At 37.1% G+C, this 23,388-nt stretch overlaps 1 protein-coding gene across 1 annotated transcript in view; it reads right to left on the bottom strand.

The window, feature by feature from the left end:
* The window catches only part of DNAH3 (dynein axonemal heavy chain 3), a gene marked incomplete at both ends in the record, with an annotated part of 49,558 nt that overhangs the window by 20,962 nt on the left and 5,208 nt on the right, over positions 1–23,388 (bottom strand). The window contains 30 exons of the mRNA XM_084216588.1: positions 531–636; positions 715–815; positions 1,424–1,665; positions 2,207–2,318; positions 3,508–3,642; positions 4,419–4,638; positions 5,047–5,138; positions 6,130–6,306; positions 7,394–7,507; positions 7,846–7,954; positions 8,945–9,143; positions 9,528–9,642; positions 10,081–10,191; positions 10,499–10,591; positions 11,168–11,369; positions 12,022–12,158; positions 13,262–13,441; positions 13,609–13,725; positions 14,217–14,331; positions 14,753–14,844; positions 15,099–15,310; positions 15,593–15,737; positions 17,488–17,644; positions 18,217–18,340; positions 19,689–19,873; positions 20,161–20,339; positions 20,902–21,007; positions 21,165–21,301; positions 21,682–21,861; positions 23,125–23,320. Of these exons, the coding sequence (XP_084072714.1) occupies positions 531–636; positions 715–815; positions 1,424–1,665; positions 2,207–2,318; positions 3,508–3,642; positions 4,419–4,638; positions 5,047–5,138; positions 6,130–6,306; positions 7,394–7,507; positions 7,846–7,954; positions 8,945–9,143; positions 9,528–9,642; positions 10,081–10,191; positions 10,499–10,591; positions 11,168–11,369; positions 12,022–12,158; positions 13,262–13,441; positions 13,609–13,725; positions 14,217–14,331; positions 14,753–14,844; positions 15,099–15,310; positions 15,593–15,737; positions 17,488–17,644; positions 18,217–18,340; positions 19,689–19,873; positions 20,161–20,339; positions 20,902–21,007; positions 21,165–21,301; positions 21,682–21,861; positions 23,125–23,320 (4,390 nt within the window). The remainder of the gene's footprint in view (positions 1–530; positions 637–714; positions 816–1,423; positions 1,666–2,206; positions 2,319–3,507; positions 3,643–4,418; positions 4,639–5,046; positions 5,139–6,129; positions 6,307–7,393; positions 7,508–7,845; positions 7,955–8,944; positions 9,144–9,527; positions 9,643–10,080; positions 10,192–10,498; positions 10,592–11,167; positions 11,370–12,021; positions 12,159–13,261; positions 13,442–13,608; positions 13,726–14,216; positions 14,332–14,752; positions 14,845–15,098; positions 15,311–15,592; positions 15,738–17,487; positions 17,645–18,216; positions 18,341–19,688; positions 19,874–20,160; positions 20,340–20,901; positions 21,008–21,164; positions 21,302–21,681; positions 21,862–23,124; positions 23,321–23,388) is intronic.

The raw sequence follows: 23,388 nt of genomic DNA, 5'->3' as shown, positions 1-23,388 counted from the left end.
ACTGGAAAACAGGACAGAAATCATGACCTAACATTTTCCCAGGGACTAGTACTGAAGGAGATGCACTAAAGGGTCAGGCTATCTGTTGGTTACTTTACTCTGATGAAGAAAACTATAAAGAAAGAACTCTTCTAATCTTGGTACGTCTTTGGATTTTGATTCTAATTTCCTGCAAAAACTCAAAGGGAGTCTTCTCAAATCATATAAATAAGTTTTCTACAGCTCCAATCCTAATATTATTCCAATTATTTTACTAGATTTTAATGCCCAATAATAAGGACTTAAAATTTTCATTAAAAGCTGATTCTCACCAGCACCTTTTCTTATTTGCATCTACAGAAAACATAAGCACAAAGAGCTCTCCTTCATACAAGCAATGAAGTGAAAAAGGCTTTGAAGGCTAAACTGTTAATGGTAATAATAAAGAAGTTTTGATTCTGCATGCCTGCCTTCAAGTGGGCAAACTGTGAATGTCACCTTATAGTTAATCTTCTAATTAGACCTGTGCAAAAAATAATGAAGTCTCGCACCAGCTGTCGCTGTTCTTCCTGCAGGTTTGGAGGCAGAGTTTTCATGTAGGAATCCTTCAGCGGCCTCCAACCCAACTGTTGTGGGTCCATATAGATCATGCCACACCTGGGAAGAACAAATACCTCTGGTAGAGGAATACATGTGCAAGGTGGGACAGTTGAACCTTGAATGCTTTCACATTACCTGCTGACAGTTGCTGGAGATGCCTGCTCCAAGTCCGCTGGCTCAAAGATTAAACTCATTTTTGAGCTCATCTGAATTATTTCACCACTCATTAAGCATAACTGGAAGAAGAGCACCACATAAGCATGGTCTGGTCATCTTAGTGCTGATCATACAGTCAAAGCAATGTCAGTCATAAAATCACTGAACATTCCACTTAGTGTCACTGCTCATTCATTCATTTGTATCCTTACAATACATGATATTTTATGACCTTGTCTCAACTTTTCCACGTCTTACTGTAAGACTTGCAGAGACACAGAGAACAATGTTCTAACTTTAAATAACTCTGCAAGAAAAAGCAGTTATGACTTGCAGCTTTTTAAAAATTCAGTTATTCTCAAGGTAATTTAAGCAAGTTCAGTTTTCAGTCACAGAGCTGAGTCCATGTAGTTCAGTTTCCTAAAACAGTCAATAAAAAAGCCTCAATGATCAACTTCATTTCAATAAAGAAGGAGAAAGACAAGGCTTCTAGGGAGAAGTAATGGATTAATATTATCTAATACCATCTAAACCCACTCACACAACTGGGGAAATAAAGCAGTGCTTTTAGACACCTTAGCCTTTCCTGAATTTCACACCTCCTTTGACCAATGCAGTGACAATATTGCTACTACTAAAATTAAGTATGTTTATTCAAGGACGAGGGTAGGGGCAAAAATTAGGCTACCTTTTTGTTATCATCCAGCACAGTGTTCATGTTCTCTATCCAAACTGCATCCACAGGGCCATCAAAAATAATCCACTTGCGATCTTCTGTGGTAGAAGATGCTTGTTCCCTGAAGGCCTTTGCAAGAACTCCATCTGACCACTCATGACTAACAGGATCAAAACTGCCATACAACTGCCCCATAGTAATGGCTTTGGGATTAATAACTTTGTACTCAACAGCAAACTCATCCATGGCGTTCGCTGTGTAAAAAGGCAAATACATGAGCTTGAGAATGTGATAAGTTAGTTTTATTCAATAGCTAAACAAGATGATTCCTGAGGATCCTATTCCAGTTGCTCAAAGCAAAGAACCCAGATATGTGGGTCCTAGGTAGCAGTAAACAGGATATTCCCTTACTTGTACAAGGCAAGCAAGAAGTCTGCTCTAAAAAAACACATGAAAAAAAGAAAAAGCAGAGCAGCACAGATTTCATATATTTATGGGAGCTAGTTACAATATCCTACCAGAGCTAATTTTTTCAAGAGTGTTATGCACAAATAAAATGCCAAAAAAATGCAGAAAAACATAAACACATTAGTATAGCTTACTGTTCCAGTAGATGTAGAGAAAAATACTATCAGACAAATATACCAGACAAAAATAGTTCAATTAATAGAAATTCTGCAGTCAAGAAAGAAGAGTATAGGACGATTAACAACCTGGGCATATCTCAGCAAAGCAAAAATAACAGTCATAGAATTGACTTCATTGAATGAGAAGCTTGTGGCTGGACAATGTTACCTGCACACAAATCAGCCAGGGCTCCAGCCAGCACTTTGTATGAACTGGTTTTCCCACTCATAGGATCTCCAACAATCATGAAACCATGACGCACCAGCATCATTTCGTACACCTGCCAGGGACAGGAGAGCCAGTCCTTAGCATGGCACAAAAAAAGTGTTACATGTTATGTGAATGAAAATAGAAGTCACCCTCCTGCATTCAGATGTGGCATAGCCAGATCTCTGCACTCTGCTGGCTGACCAAAGACTTAATCCAAGTCAGAGGGCAGTCATGCTTTTATGGCAATTCTCACTGAAACAATTTAAGAAGTTGTTTTCCCCAGGCATCCTCCCTTTCACCTTGCTAAATGTCATCCCTCAACTGCAACAGCAGCACTGTACAGGGTGTGAGAGCACTAATCAGACACTGCAGATCACAGCCCTGAACTGAAATCAGTGGTTACCAATGAAGCTGACAAAGAGGGACTGAAACTACAGCTCTGAGCATCTGACATATGGTCAGTCCCATAGAGGCTGATTTTGGACTGCAAGAGTGGTAACTTCTTCAGTCACCCCACAACATACTATCAAAGCTCAAGGCAAAGTGAAACCACCATCAAGCAGACCTGTAATAACCCCTTAGAAGATTTTCTTTTAATCATGTTAAGGCTGATATTTCCTATTTTAACTTCCTAACCAGTTAACACTCCCCCTGTTTAAATGAAAGATACAGTATGGTTAGAAAGCAGCATAGGGCAAGTCTAACATAAGCCATGAAGTCTGAACTGCTGTTCATGGCCACTGATTACCCAGGCCCAGGCCACACATTTTTACCCTTGCCATTGCCCTGTCACTAGGCTGCACAAGAAAGAAGGTAAATATTGTTTAAAATGCCCCCAATACTAGAAAATGGGAGGCAGTGGGAACACAGGGCTGGAAGTGAAGCAGAAAGCAAGGTCACCTCTTTCAAGACTTCTCAAGGAGACTGTACAGAACTGGAAACAGAGCCTGATTCCCAGTCCAGCATTCTGTTCACTAGGCTACACTGTCTCAGCTAATAACAGATTCAGTTTAATTTTCTATCCTGAAGGACAAGGCCTACAATGTGGCTGCACATGTTAGCTCCTTCACAGACTGAATTACAAAATCACTATGACTAAAACAGGCTTTTATTCCATGATTTGTACTCTGTAAAAATACCCCATTTGTAATATTCCATTAATTGGTAAGGAAACTATTAGGTATTCATCATGACACAGACAGTGAATGAAGTGTTTCTGCTCTCATGCTTTTCTTCCCCAGAGGTATGTGAAAATAAACCTGAATAATTTTTCCAATGAACCATGGCACTGGTTGAAGATTCAATTTTTCAATATTTTCAGTTAGTGCCTTGATAAATACATCATAGTCTGGTGCAGGAAGAACCACTCCAGGAAACAGGTCAGATATGATACCCTGTTAAGGAAAGACAGAATTGAACACTATTTAAACACAGGTTACACAAAGTTCCCAAGTAAAACAATATCCATACAGATAACAGGAGCTTAAAACCAAATGTCCTCAGCTGGACAAAACTAACTTCTAGACAAACTGCAGCCATGGAAGTATTCTGTACACATGAAACAGAAACCTGTGCCTGCAGTTTTCATGAACACCTTGCTATTGCTTGGCAAATTTGCTCCCATCAGGATTACACAAAATGATGTGAAAGTACCTGAAAGAATTTCAGTGATTAAATAGAATGGTATGTGTTCCAAAACTTCAGAACAGTGACTCTGGCTGTGCTTATACCCTAGCTTTTAGTCTCAACATTGAGTGCTTTGTATCTTAATTTATTTGCTATTAAAGCAGCATTCAAACAGAAACATCATAATTTTTATTCTGAACTCAAATTTCTAAATGACCTTAACTTAATTATTCACAACTCTTTTGGAGCACAAAGCCAGAAAACAAACTTCAAAGAATGATTTCTGGGAATGAAACAGCCCAAGATGATTTTTAAGAAGATATAATCTAAAACATTTTATAGAATAACTTTAAAGGAACCACTGAAAGTTTGTTTTTCAAAATAATCCTAAAAGAACCAAAGAGTTCCTCCAGATCAGTGGACTGAAATAACTCTACACTAATATTTAGATCAAACTGTTCCAAACTAAGATAATGACCTGTATGAGTTCTTATAACAGATCTCATCATCATAAAACCTAAAACACACTGGCCTGATACCTTACCTGAAACAATGGCACATCCTGGGACAAGAATTTGGCCAAATTAACATCCATCAAAGCCCGAAGCAACAACACACTTTCATTTTCAGTTGGGTACTTCAGTTTTAGGTTCCCTGCTGCTGTCAGGACAGATTTCACCGCACGCATCCCATAATCATAGTGGTGCTGAGATGACAACTGCTCCGAGCACAAACGGTAAGTGGCAACAATTTTCTGGGCAAGACTGTGGATAATAAAATATAACATGTAGAGTGAGAATATCTCACCATGCAAGGAAAATAATTCACCTTCCTATATACACAAAGTATCTGCAGTGATTGTAAGACACAGCAGCTGACAAGATGGCCCAAGACACCTGGGAAGCAAGACTGTGGATTGCTACAGGATATGTGCATCATCTAGGAATTCTGTATGGTATTTTGATACATTTTCCAAATTATTCTGTTAGAAGTGCACATCTGGCACTATGAGTTAGAAAATGAGAATTGACAAGAAAGCAGGAGATTAAAAAGTACTCTAGAGAAACAAAATATGGACAGCCTTCCATTTATGCCTCAAACGCACATATATGCCTTATAGAGGAATGAGGTATATCAGACTCAACTCAGGTAGAAAATTCAGCATGTCTTACCTCTTAGAGTCCAGAAATCCCATTGAATAGAGTGAAATTTCCCCAATCAAGGCATAATCTGGGACCATCATGGCAACTGTTCGGAACAGTGCCTGTGAGGAAAAAGTAAGATGCCAAATTTGACTGTGGAATACTGTAATAAATTGTGCCTGTTTTGTAAGAATAACATCTCTCCATAAATTCATGAATGCAAACAATTCATGAACCATCTGAAATCTATCAGACTGCTTTAGAATTCTATTCTGATCTTATCAAGAGGTTCAAGAGGTCTGTGCTAAGCACTGCAGTAACAAATTCTTAGAAAGAGTCAATTCTAAAGAACTAAATAGAGGAAAAGGGACGTGACATTCATCTCACTTTCATAACAGACAATCCAGCACATGGTGTGGTTAATGCTTTGTAAAAGATCATGCAAAGAACTATGGCAATGTCAGAAAAAGAACCAGCACCATACCAGTCTCTCCATAGTGTCTCAGCAACTCACAAAGTTATAATAAATTTAGATTGGGATTTGGATCACCAAACCATTGTAAACCCAGAGAATTTCCAATTATGGAGAGCACAGCTAAAGCTGTAAACTGGTGTCAATATGATTATGCTGAGACCTTTCTTCTGTGCATTTTCTACAACCCTGACTGTTTACTAAAGCTTGGTGAAAAGCACAGCAGGATACACCTGAATAGGTTATCAGTTGTGTTAGTTTTGGCTGGGGGAGAGTTAAATTGTTTCACAGTAGCTGGCCAGAGGCTGAGTTTTGGATTTGGAAACAGAGTTGATAATTCATGTTTTAGTTACTGCTGAGTCAATGCCTTTCCTCCTCCTCACCCCACACACCTGCCAGGAGAATGGGTGCACAAGGAGCTGAGAGGGGACACAGCCAGCACAGCTGAGCCAAGGGATATTCCAGAGCACATGGGGTCATGCTCAGCAGAAGTAGCAAGGGAGGGGATGTTCATTTTCTTCCTTAAGCTAAGCAAGCATTTAGACATCAGTTTATTATTCAATTGATGACTTTTTTATTATTATAGACAAGAAGTCACAAATTCAGTTTAATTTCTACAAGAAAAGAGGATTTCAGATTACCTTCAGATTATCAGGCAACTCTGCCCGTCCAGCATAGCCAGGATTCATGGTAATAAACACAGCACATGTGGGGTTAAGAGAGATTTCTGTCCCTTCAAAGATGAATTTTTTGAGTTTGCGAATTATAGCTTGCTGGATGCTAAGTATTTGCTGGGCAACTACAGATAATACTTCAACCTAATGCAGACAGAACAGATTGGAAAACATAAGACACTTGGAGAACCAATATAAAATGATTTTGTTTACATATTTTGATGGCTTTATTAGCATTCCTCCAGGGAAAAAATCACCCTGAGCCTATGTATTAGCTGTCTATCGAAGGGATCCTCTGAAGGTTAGTGCCACTATTCTCTACTAGACTGACAGCGACTGATCAACAGAGGCTTTGAAAAGTCTCCTCAGGGAAACACTCTGTGCCTGAATGTAGACATCTAAGTTAGTTGGACAGGAACTCCCTCTGGAGGCCTCTCAAAGCACTTTCCCTTCAACTCAGACCAGAAAAACTGATTCACTCAATGCCCAAAATTGAGGGTAAATAATAGCTAAGCCTTGCTGATTGTTTGAAAGTATCAAAGTAACAGAATATTGGAAAAGAAATGCTAATGCTTGAATTCACTAGAAAACAAGCTGCAGCTGAAAACCAGAAAAATTAAGGAGTTAAAGATACTAATACAAACAAAATAGAATTTGATGAAATTTCCACATTTACTAGTATATACTTAAATGGAATTTCATCAAAGTAATGATAAAACTTATCCAAAGTCATCAGTGACCAAATGAAACAAAACCAAAAAGACCAGAGTAAGATCAAGGGGAGAATTAGATGTGTCAGTTTACACAGCTTGATAATCAGGTCACTCAGTCAGTGACACTCAGCTCTAGTCATTACAGGAATCCCTCCACTGGGATTTGTCTGTCCTGTGCTGAACACAGCCAAATGCAACTCCACGCCTGTAGCTTGATTTCTCAAGGAGAAGACAAGAACATTTCTTTCCCAGCAAATGAGTGGCACATACAAAAGAAAGAACTGTAAAGGAACATTTTTTTTCAGCTAAATTGACCCAGAATACAACACTACTGCAACACAGCACATGTGCTCCTAGAGCAGGCAGCAGAGTGCTTATTTGTGTCACTAATTATCAAAACAAAGAGGCCTTACCACAAGTAAAAGCAGAAAATTACCAATAATGCTGTCATGTCTAAATCTAAAACTTCCTGCATCTTAAACTGAAGCTTTCTTATTTTATTTGAGTTAAAACATTACCTCAATTCTGTTGAACTCATCAAAGCAGGCCCATGCCCCAGCTTGTGCCAGCCCCTTAAAGAACTTGCCCATTGCCTTGTAATCGAGGCCATCGGAGCAGTTAAAGACAACACACTACAACAAAAACACAGAGAACGTTTCTCAGTATTACCACAAAGTCTTCTATAAAATTCTTAGCATCTAAAATGGGAAGGGCTTACTGTTGCTTATTTTGGATTAGAAAAACAGGATGTCATATAGATACAGTCCTAAATGTGAGCTTGTTACCAACTATTCCCATGAATAAAGAACAGAATCACGGAATCATTAATCTGGGAAGGACCTTTAAGATGTTTGAGTCCAACTGTAAATGAATAGCTACAAAATAAGCAGCACTTGCTTAAGAATGGCATTTTAATATCTACATATCCAAATATAAACAGTAGAAAGCAAAAAAAAGGGAGTTTTGGTACCTGCTTAGCTATAGCTTTTGCTAGATCTTTTGTTGTTTCTGTTTTGCCAGTTCCAGCAGGCCCTTCTGGAGCACCACCAAGACTTAATTTCAAGGCACCCATTAATGTCCTACAATATCAAGAACACAGGCATTAGAAATAGCAATCTTTAACATCAGATTATTTCTGAATGGATTGACATGTACTTTCCTATACAGGCTTTCCTGAAAACAATTCACTTGTTTCTCTACTGACTTCACAGCTTGCCCTAAGAACCCAGTATTGTCTCATAAGTGATTTCTAATTGTGGAAGGTCATATTTGGCCACTTGGCCTAAAAGGAATGTCAAGGCTTTTATTACATGCATCCTCCTTGTACACCTTCAATTACACAAGCAAATGAACAGCTCCATGAGCAAAATGGTAGAGTCTGCAAAAGCACACATTTCCCTCAAGTGGCACTTGAACTGGCAAGAGCTTGAAGCTGGCTTTATAAATTCAGCCAATCTTTAGAAATGGATGAGAAAGCATAAAGGTTGTTACAAAAACCTGGGAATCACATTGCTTTTCAAGTGAACACCCTACTAAAATGAGATCCCTGTTAATACTGGAGTGATCTGATTATTTTACAAAACCATCATTCAAAGGCTTTGACTCATGTCTTGAGAGCTCACCAGAAGTGAAATATGAAATGCCTTTGAATATTTTAACCTTGAGGATGAAGTATTTCCATTACAACTTCTTGCAAGCCAGTGGAGGAACAGGAAGCTAACTGCATTCGAGTATCTGTGAAGGGCTTTTTAATTACCTCATTTATCTTACAGGCAGGCATACCCAAACTGTGTGTCTTAATTCAGATAAATTAATTGACCAGTGCTACTGTAGAATTCTTTGCAGTTCCAATACCACGTGCTGCCATCTCTTTTCAGAAGCACCTTCTTGGATACAGTAGAATCTATTACTCTACTGGTGTAGAAGCCTAAACATTGTAAATATTTTTACCATATTTGGGCAAAATCTACAAGAAAATGAGGTTCCTCCTATTTTTAACAGGGAAAAAGAAAGTAAACACAGATCAATCCAGAAAAAGAAAGCATTATTCACAGACAGTATGTCCTTACCTGTAACATCGATCTGTCAGCGGGGTTATAACCAGACGTTGTGAATTGCCCAGGTACTCATAACCATATTTCATTTCTGTTGTGATCATTCTCACTGTCACATCATTCTCTGTCCAGTAGTATCTCAGCTGAGAAATCCACTGGAAGTCATTCAGATCTGTGACTTTGTCTTCAACCAATTTTGAGACCACATCACGAGCTGTAGAGTAGGACACAGATTGTTTAAAAAATCTAGACTCTTCTGCTGAGGTAGTTAACTTATAAGTAAAGTAACATTTACTTAGAGCTATGTAAGAGTAATTCAACATTTAAAGGCTGGTGTTGATGTTAGAGAGGAATCTGCAATTGTTTTGCATAGGGAACCCGTTTAATTGTAACTAGATTCCAGTGTCTGCTCTAAGTAGATGGGAGACCCTTGTGCAGTACTGAACAATCCTTGTTTGCCCAAAGAGCTGAGCAATAACTCTGTAAAGGCTGATTCCAGTCACAGAAAGCATTTTAGGTGCCTCTCTCCAACAGGCCACCCAGCTACTGACAGCAGCACTGCCCCAGATGTGCCAGGGGAGCAGCAGCTGCACATTACCGTGCACATCAATGACAATGAGAGCTCCCAGGGTCAGCCGGGCTCCACTGGACAGCTTTCCTCTCACCAACTCAACTATGTCCTTGATCTGCAGATTGCTCTTCTCCAAGAAATTCTGCCACAGAAACAAACACAGCCATCAATGGGATGCTGGAGCCAGCTCCTGTGGGTGCAATCACTGGAGACAGCCCCTCTAACATGCAGGCCCCTGCCTGCATGTTTTTCTGAGGCTTCCGATGTAGAGACAGGAATTAGAAATAAAAATACATAGTGTTTAACAATGGTCTGTCACTTTTTGTTTGGTACTTTAATTCACACCAGTATCACTCATAAATGAAGTAATACATCTTCCTTCAGAAGGATTTCTCCTGATACATACCAAAGTAAATGGGAACAAACCTCTGCTAAGACCCAATGCAAAAGAAAAAACAAAATAAAGCACTGCATGAGTAAACTGCAATATCTTGTTGAGGATCTTCTTTGCCAGAAGGAGCTCTTAATTAATTAATCAGAGTTCAGCACATAAAAATAGAAAGTTAGAAGAAAATCTTACTTGCAAAGCTTTTTTCCTTATAGCCTCAGACACTTCTTCTGTCCAGTAAATGCATGAAACACAAATAACTGCCTGTCCAGGCCACTGAAGTACCCACTCTTTCCGAGGAACCTTAAACCAAAAGATCAATTTCAGACACAAGATGTCATATAAACACATTAGATTATAGCACTGAGAACAATTACTTTCCTTGAATGTCTTTTGTCTCATGCTGCAAATAAATGAGAACAGCATCTAAAGCTTTAATAATTTTTCTTCCTGAAACTTCAGGACTAAAACTTCAAATTGGTACTATTGAACAAGAATAGCTGGATTCCCCTTACCTTCAAACATGTTTCCTTGGTTAAGAATTTGAGCAACCTATTCATGTATATTTGTTTGTGAAATCTAATTTATACCATAGTTTAGGCATAATTACCTCGCTATATCCTTTTATGCCATCTTGAAGAACTTGTCTTACACTGGCCAACATCATTTCTTCTACTTGCAGAAGCCATTTTTCTACCATACCCTTCAAGAAAGAAAAACATTAAGAGTTAATCCACATTTCCTGGTTGTATTCTTCTTCAATGACAAATTATTTGAAATGTGTTAGGCTTAAATATGCTTTCTTCAGATCTGGGTGTTGTATGTAAAAGGAATAAAGGTTGAAATTACCCAAAATACGACTGGTAATACTGTAGTATACATGGTCTCAAGGCAGGTATATAAAGACAACCCAGCTAAAGAAACAGCTGGATATATATCATATAAACTTAAACAAAAAACACAGATTGCATCATCAGCTAAGCCTGCTCATTTTAACCCAGGGCAGGCTTTGTTCCTACAGGATAAGGGAAAAGAGTGTCTGTAACTCACAACATGCCCCACCTTTCAGAGGAATTTACTGCAAAACTGGTATGTCTTACCCCTTTTTGAAGGAAATCCTTTTTATTCTAGAATACCAGTCTGCACTCTCACTTCCTAAACTCCTTTCACGATGTGATCCCAAATGGTTTCAACCTAATTCCCTCGAAAACATTCACTTTATGCAATGTATTATGTATTAATCTAATTTCATATAGTAAAATTAAAAAAAAACATTTACATTTGCTCTCATTGGATAGATTTTATCTATTAAAGGAACTACTTCTTTCTCTGAACTGATCATGCCTATGATCTCCAGATCTTCTGTGAACTCCAGTTTAGCAATTCCTTCAAAACACTTCTTTAAATGTGGTTGTACTCGAAGTGGATCCTTTGTCTCAGACAGTATTTCAAGCAGCTCATCGTTAGACAGGAAGAAGAATCTGCCAGAAAAATACAATTACTTTCCAATCATGAAAATTTCCATTAATAATCTACTCATACAATTGGTAGATCATTGTTGCTTAAGATACTAGTGTATCAGAGAGGAAATTATTATCTCAAATCCCTTTCCTTAAGCAATTTTTAAAATTCCTCACATATGTTTTTTCAGAATTTAATGCAAAGGAAGAATAAGGGTTCTTAAACTCAGGGAGGGAAGACCACATGGCTCAAGCCAGCCATTAAGTACTCTGTAAAAACCCTGAATCCTGCTCCTCATGATCATGAACAACTCCCACACATCACACACCTCTAAAGAGGGTGGGGCAGGGACATAATTGCATATCAGCCATGGGAAGGCTCCTTCAAAAATACCCTACAAGTAATAGTGCCCTTCTAATCCAAGTTTACATTGTGATAGACAGATTGTGCCTCCCCATCCCCACCTGTTCTGGCATTTCACAACTGAGGAAAATTAGTTATGTCTGGAGATGAGAACAGCTTTTCATTTTTTGCTGCATGTGACTGTGTCCCACATATGTTTATAAAATTAGACTTTTAAGTAGAAAGACATTCAGTAGACATTTCAGTAGAAATGGTTTGAAAGAGCTTACAGCTTCTTGTTTCTAACTGAAGCATGTATCATTAATTTACCTTGGGAAAAATAATCTTTTTGTCTCCAGGTAAGTATTCAGCCCCTTTTGAATGTCCTCTAAGAGAGCATTTGCTTCATGAAGTCTGTCTAACATCTTGGGCTGTTCAGTTGCTACAAGTACCTTTGTGTCTTTCACCTTTATAAAAACAAACACATAGCAGAAACTGCTAAAACTTGCAACAAGTTTTACATTAAAATTGTAAGCATCGATCACATATACTGCAGGAGGCTAAAATGCTGTAATTCTTCTCTATAGTCTGTTTTCATGGTATTAAATACATTTGCATTATTTGATAGTTTTGCTTTTCAGACTGTCAATTTTACCAACTTGAAATTCATAGACATTAATGAAGGAAATACCAGCAAATAAGATCTTTGGGACTTGCTCCCGTGTCTTGAGCTTGCCACGTTGTTTTCCACTCACAAGTAAGTTCTATCAGAGACACAGCACATGACAATTATTCCCTGTTCTCTCTCTCTGATAACACTCCTCTTCAGAGGGTTCCATTTCAGTACAGCCTCATCATTCTCAGAGTCTGAGCTGTTGGACAGGTCTCAACTCCTACTTAGCTGCACTGATTATTTCAACACCTTTATCATACAACCACACACTCCCAGTGTTTTTGACAAACATCTCAGCTCACTCCACCACTGTCTGGCCCTTACTCAACTTCTTATTTACAGGAATTGAACAGGTTACCAAATTGCACTTCCTATCCCCCTTATCTTACCCTGACACATTACTGTGACAGTCCATATTCACTAAATTTTTTAATAACCATGCTGTCACATATTAGAGAACAATTGCATGAAAAAAAATCAATTTAGTTGCTCCAAAAGTGTGTACACCCTGTAAGTCTAATGCAAATTCTCACTGTATCCAGACAAAGCTTTGCACCTTGTCAATGAAGTTGTAGCCACATACTGAAAGCACAAATCACTCATCTCTCTACCTAATTCTGACCATTTAGCCATAAGAAAGCTAAAACATTTAGAATTAATTTTCTTTGAGCTATGATTCACCCTTCAACATCCAGCTTTACAGAAATCTCAATGTAACAATGATGTAATCTAAAATTTCACTGCAAGACTAGAATTTCTTGGACTTTAGTAAAGGATTTTCCATTCCATCAATACAAATACTCAACTACAGAAAAGAACAGTGTATGCACATGATATTAATAATCATGTTACCAGGTGTGCATAAAAATGCATAATTTATCAAATGTTAGCACTTACCACTTCTGTCATAATGTTTTTCCAGTATGAATCCACAATCTTAAACTTTCTGCCCTCTTCAGGCATTTGAGCTATAATGTCTTCTGAACTAAAAATTGGTTCCAAATACAACCATGTTGCCTGACATTTTAACCAGTTATCTATAATATCTTGCATTAAACACAGCTTATCTTTCCAAGCCTGCAATGAAAACATTTAGGAGTTAAGCAAAATTACGACAAGAAAAAATATGAATATGTATTCTTAGTTAACAAGTGTCTAACGTCTTATAATGTCAAAACACCCTGAAGCACTTGAGGAAATTTATTATGAGACATGCAAGCTCAGTCAAACTGGCTTTTCCTTACCAGACATTCAGCTTCTATTGGTTTGATGAAGGGAGAGCCACACACTGTCTGAGTCTTAACAATGTGATCATCCAGCAAAAGCTGGATGTCATCCACTGCCGACAGGATGTTGATGTCCTGTGAACACATCACATTTTGGTAAGTCAAATGGCAGTCACTGTATTTCACCCCTCATCCTGCTTCCCCCTACTCTATCATGGGAAGATATCAAATGGAATCTCTTCTATACACATTTGTTTCAAAGGTCCAGACAGATTGTTTTGTGATAGGAAGCTGGTGCCTTCTGACTCAATCTTTGCACTGTGACTCTTCTTTCCTCTGGGCAAGTTAAAATTTTGCTACTGTCCAGCTTTCCATACCATACTGGGGAAGTCCTCAGGCTCACAGATTTATTAGGATGAGCACATGAGATCACAAGCTCCCCAGATACTTAAGTCCACATAAAAGGAGTTATAATAATGGAGACATTTGCTCAGCTGTGGGCTAAGATACAACTTTCCATTGGGCCACAATGAATCAGCAGCAACATCCCTCTAATATTTCTCAATTGGTATTCAGAATCAAATTAATTATTTTCAGATATATATACTGATTTAGTGTTTACTTACAGAATCCCTGTACTTGGACAAACCAAAATGCACATTGACCCACTCCAATTTCATTTTCTCTATTGATTTCTCTAAGGAATACTCCTTACTTGCAGCTGCTCCAATAGGTTCTATTCTAAATTGAAATGAAACATACATTTGAAATGTTTTTGTAACGTAGCTGAAGAGCAAAATAAAAAGCAGTTGTAGGTAGAGCTGCATATCAGACTATCTTTCATAATAATTTCTTAATAATATCATACACTTTCTTCAAGGAATATTTTTCCACTTTCAGCTTCACCAAGATAGAGATATTGACATGAATTGGAAGACAAATACAGACAGAAAATTCTGAATGAGCAAATTAAGTGATTTAGGAATACAACTGGATTTTTATGCCTCTGTGTTACAAGAACAACTGACAGTTCACACCTTGATAAATACAGCTGATTTTACAGCATGTTCTAACAGTACAAAAAAGCCCAAAAGAACTAGTATTTGGTATCTGAGCTATGAAATACAATGTCTAAAAAATGAGACTAGATTAAACTTCTTACTCTTCAATAAATTTTGAGAGTCCACCTTCCAACATGTATTTAAGGTTAGTTTTTTCATCCAGTTTGATCTCACATCCTACAATTTTACTAATCTGAAAATAAAGTAAGAAATAAATCTATTATCAAGATGCCTTTTTGTAAAATACTTTCAAACAGCAAGCAACCAATAAAGTGTTAGTCCAACACCCTAATTTGCTTTTCTACAATAAATTATTAATTTAAAGAAGCTTCTGCCTGTGACGTTACAAATTTCAAAACTGGATCTATGATGTCACAGGACAAAAGATATTGAACTGACAGCTTCTATGGAAGAATATTTCCACAGCTAAAGCAGAGTTTAAAGTACCTGTTGCCAGTGTCTCTCCTTCATTCCACGATTGCAGACAATGAACAGCACGGGAAGATGCTGTTTAAATTTATCAAGCTTGAATTTCATGGATTCTGCCATGCGCCTGGGCACAGGCACATCTGGGAAGCTCTTACAGAGCTTGTACATGGTCCTCCACATACTTCCAACCTCTTCATTAATTTCATCAGCATTCAACTGCTGAAGAGGTCCTGAATATAACAGCAGAAAAAAAAAGCACAGCAGGCACTTCAGCACAAGGAGATTCCCAGGGTGGTTTAATTACAGCTATTTTTCATCATTGTCCTCTAACTGGAAATCAACTGTGCTACAAAAAATTATCTTAATACAAAATCCACATCAATAACTCTATTTCACGCTGCTTAACAGCATTTATTCCTTAAAATTATTTTCTCATGACTAATCAACCCTCTCAGCTTCTGCTTAACTAACTGCAAATAACATGTTTCTTCAAATGAACATCAAAGCCTCACCATTCATCCATTCCTCAGATTTGGTATGGAAAGCATATGCTGTTAACCAAAGCTGCTCAAAAGGTTCTTTGGTTGTAATTATAGATTGCAAGAGAGGAAATTGACTCTTCTCTATCCCAAGCAAATCTTCTTCATAATTAATACCCTTTAGGGGGAAAAAGAAAAGTATTTTATTCCCATCAAAAATTCCTATTGTTGTTTGAACTTCTAAACAGACAATACTGTACACAATTATGTCTTAAAGCCAGACAGATCTGTTGATATAGGCCTATAGATTTTAGGTGCATAAAGTAATGGTGCTCTTGAAAATTCCCCTGTTTTTTTCATAGAAAATCATAGAGTTATTTTCCAACCTAAACCATTCTAAGATCAAGTCCAATGGTTAACCTAGCATTTGTGGACATCTTTTACTGCTCACATAAATTTTAAAATCCAAATCCATTTTGGAATAAGAAATGTACCATGGAATTCAGTGAAAACAAGGCTCACAATTTTCCAATCAACAGTGAAATCTAAATGTAAGCCCCTCAGCTAGAGAGGCTTGCAGGATTTTTTTTTAAATTTGTGATTAGGTTTTTTTCTTTTACAGAATTATCTGGGAGCTCCCACCAAAACAGGTGTTAATTGCTGTATTTATTCATGGTAAGGCATTGTCTTCATCCAAAAGATTTTACAGTAAAAATCAATGTGCCAAGATTTAGATTCTTTAAAAGTATTGTCTTCATTTTACAGGTAGAGAGGTAAAGCACAGAGAAATGCTGTCTGAAATGTAGACACTGAATTCAGATTGAGTCCTGAGTCTGTGCTTTTATAATGCTAACAGGCCTTTCATAAAACTTGTAATCATTCAATATGAGCTGCAGGCAGAAAAAACATGAAGATTCATATTCCAAGACAGTATTTAAATTCATGTATTGCCTGAGCTAATTGTCATGTCATTTAAATTGTGTGGACACACCTCTCATTGCAATCATGTATTAAGAAACTTGGGCTTAATTAGTTGTTCTGATCTACCTATAACACCATATCTGTGCTGTAAACTCACACTAATTAAATATACTAGATGCATTTAAATCAGATTAATAGTGTTGATGTGTAGGACTACCAGTTTATTTAAATTCTGAACTCAATTAATTGGTTCGATTTTTTTCTTTTGAGTGGGACTTAATTAAAATCTTGACCCTTATGGCTCCATATATGGAGAAATCTCATTCTCTCACTGTGATTTAGAAGATTAATTAAGCCTCACAATGCCTGTGAGATCTCTCAAAGACCCCTCTAATTTCCCAGCAGAGTCACAGCTGAGACAAACTGTTCAACTTAGGATGACAGTAAATTGGACAGAGAGCCCTGAACAGAATCTAGAAATCTTGGTCTTCAGTTTGGTTTTTAGCATTTGAAATTTCTGTTACATGTTAAAATGTATGTTTAATGCCCATCAGCAGTAAAAGGAAATTATACAAACAGTTAAAAAACATTTGGGTTTAATTAGAGAACAAGCAGAGGGACTGAAAACACATCTCCAGAGCACAAACCACGACTCAGGAAAAATGCCAGCTCCCTTACATTTTGCCTCTGCCAACACTGCCAGAAGAACTGCTTTCTCTGGATACCATCTTGGTACTACTGACTTGGAAACACTGAAATTCATTATTTCAATTTTAAAAACTCTCTGAAATATTTTTTTACCAAAATTTGCTCTTCAACTCAGTAGTTAGGACAAATCAGCATATAGGCACATGAAGATATTTGCCACATCTTGGTGAATTTGGAAATTTTAAAGCCATCTTAACAATATATGGCAAGAACACTGAAAAAAAAGTCAGGGCAGGAACCAAACTTTTGCTCATCCAGCATATTGTAACCCACTCCATACTCAGTTAATAAATACTAACCTCAAATTCTGCTAGAGCATCAGCTATATTCTTATTTAACTTTTCCAACTTCGCAGTATTCTTCCTCAATTCTTCTGCAGTCAAGATATCTCCCCGCTTTTTGAAGCTTTCTAATTCTTTATTATAAACTTCAAGAGTTTCCTTAAACTGATTACACCTAAGATAAAGATAGCTAAGGTAATATGATGTTGTGTTTCATTCCTTTTCAGGCTTCATTTATTTTATTAATTACAACAGGCGCTGTCACTTGAAATCTGATTCAATTCTAGTGAAAACACAGATGCCAGTGAAAGCTCACTAATCACTTATATCAATATTATGCAGTTCACAGGATTAGAATTCAAGGCTCATTTTCAACCCTCACAATTTATTTACTTTACTTAACATTTGCTACCTCTACTACCTGGAGAAAATAAAGGAAGAGTGAAAACAATGTAACAAAACTATGTGTACTGCTGTACTAATCAATATAACAACATAAAATTATGAATATTCTGGACCATTCTTCCAGTCCTCCTTTCAGATCTATTTAAGTGTAGGGATACTCAAATCCACCCTTATCAATAGTATTTTTCAGAAATCTCCATAATACTACAAGCTAGATTTATTCCTTGCTTTCTCAGGTTCCTTCTAAGTTTTCCTTCTTTGGAATTATCTCTCTTCTACTCATACTGAGATTTTTCTTTTCTTTAAAAATACCCAGTGAAAAAAAATTACTTAACACCATACCTTACAAACAATGCCCTCTCCACCTGAGCCCTCCTGCTAGTCAACATACTTTTACTGCTTTCAAATACTTTCTTTATCTCATCAAGCCAAAGGAAAACTGTGCTGTTCAGGTTTATGTCCTCATCTAAAATAAAAAATATAGTCACCTTTAAGAAAATTGCTTTTAACCAATGATTTAATAGAATGGTTATTAATAATAGAATGGCTACTAACAAGCAAAATAGTTAAACTATGTTTAGGAATAAGCCAAGAAACTGGTGGCTGGATTATTTTTACTGCAAAGAAACTCTTCCCTAAAACAAGTCTGATTGACAGCAAAGCTGTAAAATCAAGTTAAGAATGTGAAATTATCTATATAAGATGTTAGCTAGGCAGAGACAGTTAGTAAGAACAGGTATTCCAGAATATCTATTCCATTCAGGTATTCCAGAATATCAATTCCATTCAACTACACACAGAGAGACAACTCCTAACTACATGTATATTATACCTACATAAATTGAATAAATGTTTAAACCATTTCTAGTCCTCAATCTGTAAATGCTGGATTATTCAGAAAAGCTAGAGCATCAGAACTACAAGATGAGCACACATCTCCATATTTGTCTGCTTGCTCAATGCACTTAGGTCATTATAACTAAGGTAGGACACATGTTTATAAACCCAGCTACACAGAAAATGTAATTATGAAATACTGAATTGCAAACACTCCAGTCCAAAACGTAACAGAAAATTGTGCTGGCTTCCATAGGCATCCTAATTTTCATCAATAATGAAGTTTTATTTCATGTTTATTAAACATGAAATATCCTTGTTATTTCTATCATTGTTTGATCCAAGAGTGTATTCTGCTTAAGGAAACAGTATTGTCCTGATATAAAAATCAGTTTGCATTCATTTATCTGCTCTCCCTTTTTAGGTGCAGCAAATAACAGACTGCATCTGTGAATTACATTTTTGGTTTGGATAAAAACACACAGTAAAAGGAACTTCTCCAGCTGTATCTTCAGTTTTACAGAACAGCCTTCATGTTAACTAAGATCAGCAAACCATGACAGCAAAGCAACTAAAGGCCTGTTCTGATCTAATCCTCAGCTGCAGAGATGCAAGTTGTCACACTGTCTACAGGCTGTCATAGAGCCTCTGGCACGTGGCTTTTTGGATGGCTTTTATGTGGAGAATTTTTATTTAATATAACAGAGGTGTAACATCATTTGGCCAGATTACATAACATTGAGCAGATAATACCTAAAACAGGTCAAAAAGCTCTGTCTGTGCTGTGTGCCATTCCTCTACCATTCCTTGCTGCACTGGTACATTTCAGCCTCTATTGAATTCTTTTTATTTCCTTTCTATCTCTTTTGGAACTTTCCGTTAGCACCCTAGGAAATGCAACATTTAGGCATGCAAACCCCATTATTTATATATAAATATTCTCATATAGAAATTTTATATTCTGTAGTTAGACATACCAGAGAGATCAGCATAGTCCATGAGGATTTGCAGCCTGTGTGCTGCTTTTTCGAGATCCTTTTTCAGTTTAACAACAGTAACTTCATTGGATTTCTTTAAGAATGCTTCATATTCCACTAGCTGTTCAGTGGTCTCAGGCACTTCACTCATTCTCTTTGCAATAAAGTTAAAGTCATCACAAATTCTTCAACAAAAAAGAGAACAGACATATCACTGGGATTGTAAATGAAGAGAGAGGCAAGATCTAGTAAAATTATTTTGTCTTTGAAAAAAAAAATTAGATTTCTTTATACATTGAACTTTTTTTTTTCCCTGTGAGTTCTATCCCAAGTTCCCTGTTCAGCCAGGCTGCCCATCTTGCACTTGTCTGGTCAGCACTAAAAACCCCAGCAGAGGAGTAAAGGTATCTCCCCCACAGAAATACAGCATCAATGCAGGCAGACACCAAGAGCCATCCATGCAAACAGGTACCTTTGATTTAACTGCCTATTTTCCTTCACTTCAAATTCAATCAATGTGTCTTTCAGATTCTGGGTCCGACTGCAGAGTTCCTCATTCAGCTGCAGAGCATCCAGACAGAACATGGCCAGAGGAACAGTGATATCCATAGAAGCAATCTCTTCTTTCAGTTTTGTGAAGCCATCAATCTTCTAAGAACAGAATATAATAAATCTGTTATTTTTCCTGAAAGTCTACACCTGAAAAATCTGACACAACGAATAGTTTCCATCCAACAAACTGGATCATTTATTCTTAACAGAAGAAGGAAAACTCATTTTTATCTTTCCAGAGACCTGCTCTTATCCACAGATTCCAGGGCTGAAAGCTTTGCACAGTAATTTGCCAAAGTAGGGAAGACCCCAAGCTGCCTAGCGAAGCATTTAGCCATATGCTAACTCAGGGATGCAAAGGGAATAGACAGAGCTGATTGAGGACAAGACATTTAAAAGACAAGCAAGCTGCAGATTGACCAAATACTCTGGGCAGCCTTTTTGCTAAGAAACAACAACAAAACTGACAGAAGAAGGTTACAAAGAAACCTCCTCCTACACTTGCACAGCAGCCCTAAAGCAAGGGGCTAAGTAAATTGATCACTCCCTAGTATTCCCAAGGGTAAAATAAGTGATTTGTTCTTGAGGCAGTAAGTTAGGAAGTCATGTATGATGTTTTAGCAGCTGTATGGACGTGCTGCACTTGTCAGGAACACATTACCTCAGTTAAAGCATCTAAAGAAGGAACTTTTTCCAAAAATTTTGAGACATCTTGCCGTGATTTGTTGTTCAAAAGGTTGCTGTACTTCTTGTACACATTTAAGTACCTTAAACACAGAAGACCACAAAAACAAACATAAGTTTCTGAAGCAAATTTCCTCTATAGAAAGAAACAAATACACTCAAACTGTCTATTTAGTCAAATTGACAGTGCTATGAAACTGAGGGTTTGGAAGGGCAATGGAGTTACCAGCCAAAACTTACTTCTGTGGACCAACTATGTTGCTTTCAAAGATCTTTTCAAGTTTGTTTATATACTCTAAAAACAATGACTCCTGTGGTTTGACTGTATTAAGAGTGAGATCACTTCTTTGTAAGTCAGGAAATAGAAGTTTCTCTACCTAAAGGAAATCATTACAAATACTGTAACAAGACACAGAACAGCAAAATAAATAAAGTATTCTATTACTCATTCCCCTACTACATTTAAAAAAATAATTATTTGGTAAAAACAGTGCAATGTGAAAAGGCTCTGATCTATAATTAACACTTGGTTACTCAAATAGGTTGCTTGAGAAAATAATATGAAAATCAAACCAGTGCTTCAATATAACTTCAATCTGAAAAATATCTTCTATAACCAAAAAGCTTGCACAGTTCATGATTCACAATCCTCAACTTTATCTTCTATGTCAGCCTTCAGCCTCATTCATAATTTTTTATATTATAGATAGTTGTTATTAATACTGTATTTTGTATGCAGATATAACTTATCCAGCACCTTTGGGAGCTCCTCAGCACTCTGCAGGATCTTCTGGAAGCAATGACTGATTAAATCCCAACATGCTCTCAAAGGTGGCTCAAAGACAATATCAGGCTCTTTCACACGGAGTTTGACTATGAGTATCTGAGATAGGAAGAACTGCACTCCTTGATATGGTTCTTCAAAGTCATTGCCATCCTTAGGGAAAAGAAGGAAAAATTTACAGAACAAGGAAGTGAGCTATAGGAATGAAAATTTTTTAACTGTTCAAACTCCCCAAACATCCTTAATACACAACAACAATAGGATCATCTTCCCTGATATTTATACAAAACCTGATATTTCAAACAAGATCCTATGGTGCTGACTCCTAAATGAATCTAGAAAAGCTAGAATTAAGAAACTGGATTTAAGCCTAATTGCCTTTTCTCTTAACTAACAGAAGTACATCACTATTACAATACAGAATAAAATTTATTTTAAGAAAGTAATCTATAACATCTATCAGAAATAAATTGTAGAATCTAGTTTTAATTGTCCTTAATTGTATGGTCAGTAAGAAGGGCACTACCCCCAAATTGCCTTGACAATAATGGAGTCCTAATCCATGACTACACTCTTAATGCAGGTGTCATAATGAGTAAAAAAAAAACAAAACAAGCAACAAAACAAAACAAATAGAAGAGCCCACCCAAACAAAACAAATAGAAGAACCCACCAGATGAAACTAAAAAAAAAAAAAAAAAACTCAACCATTAGCCACACAATCATCATCCAGATGCAAAGCTTAGTCTGGCAGTAAATTGCATCACGCGAGTGATTCAATTAAATACTGCAATGCAGTATTTAACCCACCATATTTATTAATTTTGTCTTATCAAGGTACCTGGGTGATCCTATATTTAAAAAACCCATTTCATCAAAGAAGCAACTTTAGGGTAGGCAAAACAATGGTAAGAACTCCCATGGTGTAATGATTATTGTTATAATTCTGTGCATTACTTGAAATTATATAGGGCACTCACTGGGTATAGACAGGGACAGCACACTCATAAATCACCCCTGCAAAGGATTACACACGTGACTGTGCCCACTTTTGTCTTCAAAGGGGATTATTTCTGTGCTTTTAGAGAAATACTGTAACTGGTTAAGACCAAGAAAATTAAACTAAAAAAAACTAAACTAAACTAAACTAAATGCACACTCACTCCAGAGTGAGCTGAAATCTGCTACCAACTCTTACTTGTAACCCTAGACCTGCCACGTGATCAGTCAAGTCAGCCGTTCTTGACCGTGCAAAAAATCCACCGAGTACACACAGGCCTTTGAAGGATACAGCCATTTTTTAGGAAGCAAGAGCCATTTGGGACATTTTAGGTTTCAAAGAGCATTAGATTTCATAGCCATATGAATTATCTCCATGCAAGACAGAAAATTATACATATACCTGACAGCACATACCTTGTGGATCATAAAAAATGCAAGAAGATCTTCTAAGGAGTTAATAACCATCTCACGCAATTGTAATGACATTAGAGCTGCCACAGAGCTAAAGTAGCTTTCAACTTTCTTAGAGGAATCAGAGTCCCTTTGAGGAGCAAACTGAAGCCACATATGTCTCTTATCAATAAAAACAGATGCACAAGCTGGAATCCACCTACAATGAAATAATACGAAGTTTTTAAAGGCTTGTTAGCCTTACTTTGCTCCTTGCAATGAAATGCA

Source organism: Fringilla coelebs, assembly GCF_963513975.1.
Source record: "Fringilla coelebs genome assembly, chromosome: 16".
NCBI lineage: Eukaryota > Metazoa > Chordata > Aves > Passeriformes > Fringillidae > Fringilla > Fringilla coelebs.
This window is presented reverse-complemented; position numbering and strand designations above follow the sequence as displayed.